Source organism: Conger conger, chromosome 19 (assembly GCF_963514075.1).
Source record: "Conger conger chromosome 19, fConCon1.1, whole genome shotgun sequence".
NCBI classification, from domain to species: Eukaryota; Metazoa; Chordata; class Actinopteri; order Anguilliformes; family Congridae; genus Conger; species Conger conger.
This window is the reverse complement of record NC_083778.1, coordinates 21,738,735-21,751,578: the sequence shown is the minus strand read 5'-3', so window position 1 is coordinate 21,751,578 and position 12,844 is coordinate 21,738,735. Positions and strand designations below refer to the sequence as shown.

General features: G+C 47.6%; 1 protein-coding gene across 3 annotated transcripts; it reads left to right on the top strand.

The window, feature by feature from the left end:
* The first annotated feature begins 6,371 nt into the window (after positions 1-6,371).
* LOC133119370 (E3 ubiquitin-protein ligase Hakai-like) lies at positions 6,372-11,854 on the top strand. 3 transcript variants are annotated; one of them, XM_061229911.1, is made up of 6 exons: positions 6,372-6,460; positions 7,005-7,118; positions 7,217-7,314; positions 7,558-7,641; positions 8,009-8,082; positions 10,280-11,854. In XM_061229911.1, exons 1-6 carry the CDS (start codon positions 6,448-6,450, stop codon positions 11,229-11,231), a joined length of 1,335 nt encoding a protein of 444 aa, XP_061085895.1. In that variant the 5' UTR covers positions 6,372-6,447; the 3' UTR covers positions 11,232-11,854. The 3 variants fall into 3 exon arrangements, with proteins under 3 accessions (XP_061085895.1, XP_061085893.1, XP_061085896.1); XM_061229909.1 differs by having other exon boundaries at positions 6,437-6,481; XM_061229912.1 differs by lacking the exon at positions 6,372-6,460 and adding an exon at positions 6,497-6,658.
* The last annotated feature ends 990 nt before the right edge of the window (positions 11,855-12,844 follow it).

Here is a 12,844-nt window from a genome sequence, read left to right as displayed (position 1 = left end):
ATGACAGTGCCCAGCGCCTCTCCGCTGCCCACCAGGAGCAATGCCCTGTGGATCAGACCGCGGCTCTCCTGTTTCACACACTCATTTCTCCCAGAACTGCCTTCTGCAGAGAAAGCTCAAATCTGCCTCCAGTGCCTCTGGGCACTTGCTGGATTGCTCAGTGATTATAATGGTGATTAGTCACAGTGCATTAGCGAGGCCGAAGCCTTGACAGCAAACAAACCTGCACCTCCTTGACAGATAGATAGATCACTGCATTCCATACAGCTTTCGAGACACTCAAAGCGCTTTACAGTGATGAGGGGGAAACTGGCTTCAACCACCTCCAATGTGCGGCACCCACCTGGGTGATGCACGGCAGCCATTTTGTGCCAGAACGCTCTCCACACACCGGCTGAGGTGGAGGGGAATTTTATTGCCAACTGAATCGGGGGATGATTAGATAGCAGGTTGAAAGAACCAGGACACTGGGGAACCCCTGACTCTCCGTGACCACAGTCAGTCAGGACCTCAGTTTAACGTCGCATCCGAAAGACGGTGTCAGTCCCACCACCCAATCCCAGAGAGAAGATAACGGTCTTCCCGTGGGGGAACTCGTGGGATGTAGCTGATGTGAGGTGAGCCGGGTCCATTTTTCTTTTGTTCTTCATTACATTACATCTACATAAATGGCATTTGGCAGACGCTCTTATCCAGAACAACATACAGTTGATCAGACTAAGCAGGAGACAATCCTCCCCTGGAGCAATGCAGGGACTACACCGGGATTAGAACCACCGACCTTGCGTGCCCCAGTCATTTACCTTCACCACTACGCTACAGGCCTTTTCAAGCATGTCCCAAGCTACTGCGTCGTTTCCTGTCTTCCAGTAAGCTCAATCCTCATTCGGGGACACAATTAATTATGTGCGTCACAATTACCACGAACAGAAATGCAGCTCATTTCCCAACGCATGGGTGTTCACTGTGGCATTTAAAGGACAAAGGTCTGTGGCCCTCCCACCCAGAACCTACAACAGGGACATCCAAAACTGCCGGTACAACCCCCCACCCCAGCCCAGCCCACCCCCGAGCCCAAAGTCTTAATCATTGCGAGTTTCGTGAGATTATGTAACCAGGAACACAGCCTGGCTGGTGGCCTTACGTAAGGCACAGCCAAGCTCCACAGCGCTGTTCTGTTCTCATCACTGAAACGGTGTCATCTTTCAGTGCCATATTCTAATGCACCTCATTAAAATTCATCATCACGCCTAAACAATTAAGACAGAAACCGCAAGGAATACGATACTACTTTTCCGATCTGAGAGAGTGATTTCTGAAACATTTGAGACATTTAGCCTCGTCGCTGCCGAAAGGAGGTGCGTGTGAACGTAACCGCGTGCTGGTCTGCGTACAGCAGCGGAGCCCGTTCCACCCTGACGGGCCGTAGCGCCTGTGCAGGCAGTCAGGTCAGGGCGTCCCTTCCTCGCCCTCGGCCGCGTTCGGAGCGACGGGAGGCGGGCAGGACGATGTGGGCTCATTTCCACCACCCTACCGTCGCGCGGCGGGTTTCCCCGGCGCCGCGATCGGCTCGTCCCTCAGCCTGCCCGTCTCCATGGCGATGCGCGGTCCGCACAGTCCCGCGCGGGGCCCATTAATCCCGCTCCGCTCTCGTACAGAAATAGAAGCGCAGCGCTTGCCCGGCTCTGACTGATGAGCAGAGGTGTTACACCGTCCCACGGGCGAGCCCCACCCACTCCCATGCCCCAATTCCAGCCCCTCGTCCCGCCCCCGCATACCTGGCCCTTCCGCAAGGCGGAACGGTAACCCCGAATGTCCCACATACGGCGCCGCCAGTTGGGTCAGTTCGCTTTAGCGTTCTGTATTGGGCCGACATCGGCTCAGGAGGTAAGAGCAGTGGTCTGACAGTCAGAGGGCTGCAGGTTCAGTTCCTGCCCTGGGTGTGTCGAAGTGTCCCTGAGCAAGACACCTAACCCCTACATGCGCATGACGAGCTGGTTGCTGCCTTGCATGGCAGCCAATCGCAGTTGGTGTGTGAGTGTGTGTGTGAATGGGTGAATGAGATGGGTGATACAGCGCTTTGGATAAAGGCGTTATATAAATGCCATCCATTTACATTCCTTTGTCGTCATTGAAAGCTCAAGATTTCTCAGCCAATCCAATCCAAGTGCCGTTACCGTCAACGTTATTGTCCTTTGATTGCAAAAGTCCCTTTAACCTCACATCCCAGATCTGGAGGAGGAGGAAATTACTCCCAGAGAAGTCAGACTGTGCACAGACACACAGTTATTCCGTGTGGAAAGTGATGTATGGCGTCTCCGTGGTAAGCGAACAGGAAGTCGCGCCGCAGTGCATTTCCTGTCCCAGCACGAGAGCAGGCCAGAGCTGATGGGACAGCCGTCAGACACTCTCTCGGCGCGGGGAGAAAATGCATTAACAGAGTTAATGAGAGGCTTAACGACCTCAATTAAGCATTCCAGCGCTTAATCAGCTCAGTTCTCCTCTGTCCTCTACACAGATTTATCGCCAAAGCCGCAGGAAAACTAGGAGTGCCAGAACTGGATTTTCTTTTCTTTTTTTTTCAGGCTGAACTTCTTCTTATAAGCACACCTGCCACTGGCACTGTTCTGAAATCAAATATATGATATGCAACAAATCTATATATAATGATCTGGATAAGAGCATCTGCCAAATGCCAATAATGTAATGTAATGGAATGTAATGTAATGCTACAATTTTCAACTGCAGGTGTCTACGTCTTCGATGTGAAGCAGTGTCTGATATTGCAGCGCCACCATGTGGCGACACAGAGAAACGCACAGCGCAAGAGTGTGCTTTTCGGAGCAAGAACATGCTTTCTCAGTCTTAAAAAAAAAAAAAACCCATGAAAAAAAGAAACACAGTTAAATCCATTCTTCATTTGTTTCAAAAGGTAAGACTCTGTAAGGTCTGTTGCAGAGATAACATGTTTAAGTTGTAAACCGTTGCCCTGGGCATTTGGTGACATTACAGAATTTGTAAAAAGAAATACTGTGCTTACTTATTGTATTTTTCCAAATGTGTTGGGAACTTTCACAAAATGTAAACATTGAATGTGCCTGTCAATCACAGTGACCTTGTACTGTGGACGCTGTGACAGTAACAATGAATCTATTTTGGCTAAGAAATCCACGAAAGCGTATCCATCATATGTAACGTTCCTATAATGGTGACTTTGTTTATACCGTTGGAACACATAAAGGACTGCTCTGCACGCTTCTTTGACGAACAGAAAATGGAAAACTTCTCTGCGATTATATAGCACTTCTACACAGGTTTTTGGTACGATAGAGCGGTAACATGCCCTCTCCTCCTCCAGGCAGGCGCGCACAGCTGCGTTCACCCGCTGCGATCCTCACTCCTCTGGTCCAGCGACCGGGCTCCTACCGTCACGATCTCCGCACTCCTCCACCTGTACCCCTCCACCTGTACCCGGACACGTCTGCCCGTCCGCGTGAGGCCGCTGCATCAGCGGCACGGTCCACGTGCCTCGAGGAAGTGGTTCGGTTTCAGGAATAAACCGATGAGACTGTGTTCTCTATCATAAGGAGCTGGATTTAGAGAGGTGTCACGCTTCAACGTGAACCTGTCTGTGTGCCAAGCAAGAAATTACACACTCGAGTGGTCTTGAGCAAAGGTTTCTACATTCCTGATTGAAATTGCCATCACATTAATGTTTTGACATATATACGCACTTTGGCTGAATATTTTCTGAACTGTTATTGCCTCTGAGTGCACGAATATATATTTTTAAGTCAAACAGTTTTTAGAATTCCTGGAAATAGTTTACAGAATTTGTGATTTTGTGATTTACGGACACATTCTCCCGTGTTTGACTTCCTTAATGGTGCATTTCCACTTTATACCACAAGATGGCGCAGGCACCCCATTTTTGCATGAACATCAGCCATAAACGTGTAATGCGACAAAACTGATTATATTTGCTATTTTATTTAATTAACCACAAATCTACAGGGCTACTTTTACTTATTCCAGATATATAGACAGGAATGTAATTAAATGTTTTTTTAATATAAAGTATGTCAGCAATTGCGGTGCTTGATACCTGTCAAGGAACATAGGCACACTGTATATGTGTGACCAACGGGGAATATCACGAAGCAGGATTACAGAGTTAGCTGGATAAATTCAGAAAAACTCGGAATAGCTGTTACTTCCGCCCATGTCCCAGTTTTGAAGGGTTCTGGTTTTTACTTGGTGCACTCCCCAGCTAAGTCAATAATCCTGCTTTGGGATATACCCCAGGGTCAAAAGAATGTTATTTTTTGTGGAGTGGGGGATACCTGCTTTCATGATATGAGTCGAAAAACTGGCTTGTCTGATGTCCTGAAGAAGCACGCCTTTGGGAGTAAAACGTAAACCCGTTTGAAAACAAATACACTCATTATTTAGCATAAATATTTTGAAAACGTTTGTCAACACTCACGTTTCTCGTTATTGTAGGCTACAGTTACATCGCTACAGAACATAGGCCTTCATGAGTCCCCTTAAATACCCTCGGACTATGAACTTAAATATTATGCACAACTATAGGCTACGGCCAAGTAATGAGAAACGAATTTTCTAAAAACCCATTTTGAATACGAATAACGTTCGGCTGACGATGTGCTTTTTCCGTAACTCCAGTTCAGTAATTATAATTAATACACACCGATTTAAACACACATTATCCCATATCTTCAAGGGACGTCTGTTATTTTCGTATCAAACGTTATCATGTAAAGCCTTCATTTAGCAAAAAGCTATCTTAAAATAGGCCTATAACATTTGGTCACTAGCGAAGTGTTATGACGTTAGCTGCATTAGTTCGGTGACAAAAAATTTACTTGCTGTATTATATTGTATTTTCTCTCAGAATCTGTAACGTTAATTAGCTACCTGTTAACGTTAGCTACCTGTTTTGAAGATGGAGTAGTCGGTTTTCTGCCATTCTGACGAAAAATCTGAGAACGGTCACGGTCACCTCAGGTTATTTAATTTCATGAATGAATAGGCTACAACCTGCGTAAACAAATAAACTGTGACCTGAAAAGTGTTTAGTGAATATTATGAATATAATAATGAATAATAAAAACTATAACTAGCCTGTAAAAGTCAGTAAACATTGTTGGGGGACTTGTTGGGGCGATGGTCTTTAAATGCGCGCCACAGTGCGTCTCGCGACATGGAGACCTCAGTCATCAGAGCGCGTGAGAGGTTATAGCCAATGAATTATTCCAGTAATTAATAGCGCAGGTGTGAAATATTATGGCCACAGATGCCGCCTGAACTCTCAGTAACCCAGGCACGTATGACCGCTGACCATGGTGCACGGAATTTCAGTCTTTAGACCGCACACTCTGCATTAGGCTGAGATAGAAAGTGTCGTCAACTGATATAACCTTTCCCTACTACCTGTGCTGCAAATACCGTTTTTCACATTTAACCAGGGTGCTCAAAGCATGCTTATTCTATCACTGTGGGGAATATGTTTGTACTGTGTACAATAACGCAGATCATCAACAGATAATTATCAGATAATCAATTGTGGCCCTCGAATCAAAATCTAGCAGTGGTTTTCTTTTCTACCGAGTAATTTGTGATATTGAATGTCTTCACACCTGACTCCCATGCACAGGATCACGCTGAAGTATTGATAGGCAACAAGCTATTGATGAGGCCAATTTATCTGCCAGATCGGTCAATGTGACCTAGATTTTACAACATACAAAGTGCAATACCATCTAAATATCAGTGTTTAATCTTTTTTTAAACACAACGGAGTAAAATGTAAGAAGAGAATAAAAAATGTATATAAGTCTGAATAAACAATTCGTATGCTAAGTAAACTTCACTTTTTTAAAATGCTTTTTTTACATTTATTTATAGAGCATTTATACAGAGTTCCATTTCCTTCGGGAATACAGTGAATTGTGCCTTTTAATTCGTGAATTTACTTTTATGAACATGATAGCTGAAATGAAGATAACATTTCGAAGAAAAAAGGAAGTCTCTCTCATAATCATATTCCTCACAACCAAATACATTCCCGACGGAGAGGGATACATCTTGCAGAATATTGCAAATTATTATAAAATTGACCTTTATAGATAAAATTACGAATCGCATTCCAGAATTCATGTGAAAAGGTACAGGTCCAGAATAGATGAGAGACGGTTTCAGGATGCATTTCACAAAAAGAGCAATTTACATCAGCCATTTTAAAATTTCGGTAGAAAGTGTTTTTCAGCGATACCGGTTTCCAGAAGAGACCTGTTTCCAATGCGAATGCGTTTCATTCACTGAACTCTATGATGATTCGTATACACTCTATGATGATTCGTATACACTCTATGGTTTCACCCGAGTTGCAGGAAGTTTCGCTCCCATCATGCACTGCGCCGAATCATGGACCAAAGTGGTAAGGAGGGAAGAAGTCTGCGTGCGTTCCTTTCGTTTGTTTTTTTGACACTGAAACATGCAAATTATACAAATTTGTCACTTGCGAGTAACATATAGTGCCAGTTTCGCTTCTCTTCTCGCAGATTAAGATGCTCTCCGGTGCATTCATGTTTTAAAGAGGCTGCCGAGCGGCCTCGCTCAGCCGTATGGAGCTAACGTTGGTTTTGCTGTGAATTTACACTATTTTAGAAATGTTAGCTAGCTAAAAATCTGAATTATATCTGGTCCAGACTATGCGCATTCTGGATTAATTTAGCTGTAGCTCCTGGCTAGCCAACTGTTGCCATAATCTCTGTCATTATGCCCTTTTTAAAAGTTTGCCCGTTGTTTGGTTGCTAGCAAGCTAGCTACACAGTCCTGATTGCGGGTTCGTCCAGTGACCTTAGATCTGACGTGTGGCTCGCCAGCTGCTTCTTGCCTATTGACTGTACACAAAATTAAAATAGTCACATTTGAAAATTGTCATATCCTGTCAAAATAACTGTTAATCTTTCTGCTCTTAGACAATGATTTGCAGGGCACGGACGGCTCGGGGAGTTTGGTGGGTGCCGATGTCCGTCGTGCAATAAAACTAATTTCCAAGCAGCCGATTCGGACCAAACCAGTCAGAGCAGGCAGTGAGTATGCAATGAGTGAACACAATACATTACAATCTTTTGATTTGCCGAGTGTCAGTCCAGCCACTAGCGCTCCTCAGACTCCCGTTTCCCTGAAGGTGTCGGTTACAAGCAAGAGGAGAGGTTTGAGTGCAAGTCCGGGGATGCTTACGCGAGTCACCGGAGATTTCCCCAGCAAATGTTCTGGGATTATAAGGTGAGGTCGGAGGACTGAATTGAGACCCTTCATCCGAAACACTCCCCCACTTTCTCTCCCTCTCCCCTCTCCTAACCTCTGTATCTCCTTCGCCATCCTCCTATGTTCTTTGGATGTAACTTTTGCATGTTAAACCGATAATTATAACAAAGCGACAATGACGGATTCGAATTTTCATGGACTATGTAAAAAAAAAAAAAAAAGATGTTACATTTTATTTTTATATATTTTTTATCGCCACAGCTGAATCTGATTGGGGAAAAGGACGAGTCGCCCATGCACTTCTGCGACAAGTGTGGCCTCCCGATTAAGATATACGGACGCATGGTGGGTAGTCTTCCCTCGTCATATCGCCGGGCTAATGTGCACCAATTCTGTGAATTAGGACAATGCCTTGCACGCTGCTCGTGGTTTAATTTTGTGTCCCGTCATCTTTCGTGTTGAGGGCATTCTAGCGCAGTAAAAGGACTGTGAAGTTCGCTAATGTATGACAGTTGATGAGTGTTGTGAGTTGGAACCACTTGGGCCGCAATGTTCGTCTCATACACACACCACTTGTATGATAAAGATTAACTGGTCTGATTGTTTGTTTATTACTAACTTTAGAATGGCATTTTCATAAAAGCGACTATGCCAAGTGTGATTGGAATATATTGAGTGAATTTGGTGAAAGGGGCAGTTTTTTCCTTCACAGATTCCCTGTAAACATGTCTTCTGCTACGAGTGTGCCATTCTGCATGAGAAGAAGGCTGACAAGCTCTGTCCCGGGTAAGAATCATCCTTTTCTTTCCTTCTGTTTGTCCAGGAATGTACGACTGTACCTTGGAGTATGTACGACTGATTAAAGGAGTGTGTGTGAGCTGTGCTGTCACTGTGTGTAGAATGCACTGTGTTGTATGAGCTGTGTTAGTGCAGTGTGTATGAGCTGTGTTGTATGAGCTGTGTTAGTGCAGTGTGTATGAGCTGTGTGTATCAGCTGTGTTGTATGAGCTGTGTTAGCGCAGTGTGTATGAGCTGTGTTAGCGCAGTGTGTATGAGCTGTGTTGTATGAGCTGTTTTAGCGCAGTGTGTATGAGCTGTGTTTGAGCTGTGTTAGCGCAGTGTGTATGAGCTGTGTTGTATGAGCTGTGTTAGCGCAGTGTGTATGAGCTGTGTTGTATGAGCTGTGTTAGCGCAGTGTGTATGAGCTGTGTTGTATGAGCTGTGTTAGCGCAGTGTGTATGAGCTGTGTTGTATGCGCTGTGTTAGTGCAGTCTGTATGAGCTGTGTTGTATGCGCTGTGTTAGTGCAGTCTGTATGAGCTGTGTTGTATTAGCTGTGTTAGCGCAGTCTGTATGAGCTGTGTTGTGTATGAGCTGTGTTGTATGAGCTGTGTTAGCGCAGTGTATATGAGCTGTGTTGTATGAGCTGTGTTAGCGCAGTGTGTATGAGCTGTGTTGTGAGCTGTGTTGGCACAGTGTGTATGAGCTGTGTTGTATGAGCTGTGTTAGCGCAGTGTGTATGAGCTGTGTTGTATGAGCTGTGTTGGCACAGTGTGTATGAGCTGTGTTGTATGAGCTGTGTTGTCGCAGTGTGTGTGAGCTGTGTTGTATGAGCTGTGTTAGCGCAGTGTGTATGAGCTGTGTTGTATGAGCTGTGATAGCGCAGTGTGTATGAGCTGTGTTGTCGCAGTGTGTATGAGCTGTGTTGTATGAGCTGTGTTAGCGCAGTGTGTATGAGCTGTGTTGTATGAGCTGTGTTAGCACAGTGTGTATGAGCTGTGTTGTATGAGCTGTGTTAGCACAGTGTGTATGAGCTGTGTTAGCGCAGTGTGTATGAGCTGTGTTGTATGAGCTGTGTTGGCACAGTGTGTATGAGCTGTGTTGTATGAGCTGTGTTGTCGCAGTGTGTGTGGGCTGTGTTGTATGAGCTGTGTTAGCGCAGTGTGTATGAGCTGTGTTGTATGAGCTGTGTTAGCGCAGTGTGTATGAGCTGTGTTGTCGCAGTGTGTATGAGCTGTGTTGTATGAGCTGTGTTAGCGCAGTGTGTATGAGCTGTGTTGTATGAGCTGTGTTAGCGCAGTGTGTATGAGCTGTGTTGTATGAGCTGTGTTAGCACAGTGTGTATGAGCTGTGTTGTATGAGCTGTGTTGTCGCAGTGTATAAGCTGTGTTGTATGAGCTGTTAGCGCAGTGTGTATGAGCTGTGTTGTATGAGCTGTGTTAGGGCAGTGTGTATGAGCTGTGTTGTATGAGCTGTGTTGTCGGAGCTGTGTTGTCGCAGTGTGTATGAGCTGTGTTAGTGCAGTGTGTATGTGCTGTGTATGAGCTGTGTTGGCACAGTGTGTATGAGCTGTGTTGTATGAGCTGTGTTGTCGCAGTGTGTATGAGCTGTGTTGTATGAGCTGTGTTAGCGCTGTGTTGTATGAGCTGTGTTAGCGCTGTGTTGTATGAGCTGTGTTGTATGAGCTGTGTTGTCGCAGTGTGTATGAGCTGTTAGCGCAGTGTGTATGAGCTGTGTTGTATGAGCTGTGTTAGGGCAGTGTGTATGAGCTGTGTTGTATGAGCTGTGTTGTCGGAGCTGTGTTGTCGCAGTGTGTATGAGCTGTGTTAGTGCAGTGTGTATGTGCTGTGTATGAGATGTGTTGGCACAGTGTGTATGAGCTGTGTTGTATGAGCTGTGTTGTATGAGCTGTGTTGTCGCAGTGTGTATGAGCTGTGTTGTATGAGCTGTGTTAGCGCTGTGTTGTATGAGCTGTGTTAGCGCTGTGTTGTATGAGCTGTGTTGTATGAGCTGTGTTGTATGAGCTGTGTTGTCGCAGTGTGTATGAGCTGTGTTGTATGAGCTGTGTTGGCGCAGTGTGTATGAGCTGTGTTGTATGAGCTGTGTTGTATGAGCTGTGTTGGCGCAGTGTGTATGAGCTGTGTTGTATGAGCTGTGTTGGCGCAGTGTGTATGAGCTGTGTTGTATGAGCTGTGTTGGCGCAGTGTGTCCCTGTACAGCTGCACGGACGCGGTGCAGCGGATCGAGCAGTGCCTGCGGGGGTCGCTCTTCATGTGCAGCGTGGTGCAGGGCTGCAAGCGCACCTACCTGTCCCAGAGAGACCTGCAGGCCCACATCAACCACCGCCACCTGAGGGCCGCCAAACCCGCCCCGGGCCGGCCCGCTGCGGCCCCTTCGTCATCATCATCATCCTCCTCCTCCGCCGAGCTGGCCGACCGCTTCCTCCTGCCCCCGCCCCTGCACCTGCCCAAACCGCACGCCTACGGGCCCCCCCACGACGACCCGCGCCCCGCCCTGACCCCCGACCCCTCCTCCCCGCCGCCCCGCTCCCTCGCGCAGGAGACCTACCGCATCGCCACGGTGACCGTCCGCCAGCACAGCAACCTCATCACCGTGCCGATCCAGGATGACTCCTCGGGCTCCGCCCCCTCCGACCCGTCCCGCGAGCCCCTCCCCCAGCCCGGCCACGCCCCGCCCCCCCACCACCACCCGGGCGACTTCTCCGCCGGGCCTGCAGTGACGCACGCCCACCACATGATGGCGCCACAGCAACACTACAGGCCGCCCCTGCCCCCGATTACCCACCCCTTACAGGGCTCTGGCAGCGCCCACATGGTCTACAACCAGGCCCCGCCCCCCATAACCCCGCCCCCTGGACACATCATGAACCAGATGCCCCCCCCTTACATGAACCGCCCTCCCCCCGGGTCACTTCCTGTCAGTGCCCCGCCCCCGCTCCACTACAACCCCGGCTCCCTCCCGCCGGACCCGGGCACGCTCAGCCCCCCCTTCAGCCCCCCCGGGGGGATCAGTCCTGGGATGTGGCCCACCCCCCGGGGCCCCCCTCCGCCCCGAATGCAGGGCCCCCCGCCCCCCGGCCCGATGCCAGGGCCACACCACCCCGATCAGGCCCGCTTCCGGCCCTATTACCAGTAGGTCCCTGCCCCCGGACCGGAGCCAGCGACCTGCAGGACTGCAGTAAGAGTGCCCTGACCGCAGTGTACAGAAGTTATTTTATGCGGTTGTCATGCAGTGCGTGTGTTGGCGTGTGTACCTGTGTGTGCGTGAGTGTGTGCGTGTCTGTGGACGTTGCTCTCGGCATCACCGAACATGACGAAGTGCACTGAAGTCTGTGTGCTGTTGCGGGTCATTTTATGGTCTGAAGTCATCGCTCTTCTGTTTGGCACAAAGCTGTGGCCGGCTTGAGCCTGGGATTGTCTTGCTTTCGTCCTGTGTTTAGGATTTAACTGTACGATTCATGTCTGAGCCTCAAGAAATTGGGAAACAAACATTCACGGATCCAAATGTATTTATTCCAAAACGCTTTGCCGCCATTTACTTCATTTGGGCACTCGATTCGGATATATTTTAGACTTTTGGACAACGTCAACCATATCTGGTTTACACATCACTGGAAACAATTGTGATCATTGCAATCACAACATTTGTCTTGTGTTAAATATCTTTGTACAGGAAAAAAATATATACATATAAATATTTTATGTATTCTTATTTAATATAATTACTTTTTTAAATTGAAATAAAAAAATCTTTGTGGACCTGTTGTGACTGAACGATGCTGTGTGTTTACAGACAGGATGTGTGTGTCTGCGTTTACAGACAAGACGGGAGTTGCGTTTCTGCATTTACAGACAGAATAAGGTGTGTGTGTCTGCATTTACAGACAGGACAGGAGGTGTGTGTGTATGTGCATTTACAGACAGGACGGGAGGTGTGTGTGTATGTGCATTTACAGACAGGACAGGAGGTGTGTGTGTCTGCATTCACAGACAGGACAAGGAGGTGTGTGTGTCTGTGCATTTACAGACAGGACAGGAGGTGTGTGTGTCTGTTCACTGCTCACAAGTTGAGGACGTGTCTCATCCCCTGGGCCCTAAAGAGGCAGGAAGTGGACCCTCTCACCCCAGGGCTGCAGGAAGTGGACCCTCTCACCCCAGGGCTGCAGGACCCTGTTCTGTCCAGGGGGCTCCACAAGGTACCTTTTATGTGTTCCTCTGAATGTGAAATCACTACTTAAGGGTGTTACCGGTGGCAGGGAGCGTGTCAGCCATGGGAATACTGGGATAGATGATGAAACGTAAAGGGAGAAGAATGCTCCAGCACTCCACAGCGTGGGGTTTATTAGGAGTGTTTGTTCTTAAGGTGTCTAGCAGCACGGTGGTGGTGGCACAATTGTGCAGTGGATAACATCATGGGTTCGAATCCCACCAGGGCCCTTTGCATGGTAAAATATAGTTTCTCGATAGATGTAGCCACGCTAGTCATGTTTGTTTGTTTGTTTGTGGGTGGTACATTTTGGGAGCAGTTCAGGTGGGAAAGGGCGTTGTCCCGGCACCCACACAATCCTGCCCCGTTTTTCAGTGCAGATTTTATGTCTGACTTGAAATGTGTATTATCATAGTGATTGACATTACTCTGAATAGATAATGCATGGCTATCTCAGCTGCATACCGTCTCTAAGTGCTGACCAGCAGACCCAGCGGCTCTCCAGGATGAGGTTGGGTTGCAGTCCCCTGACAAAAATAGAC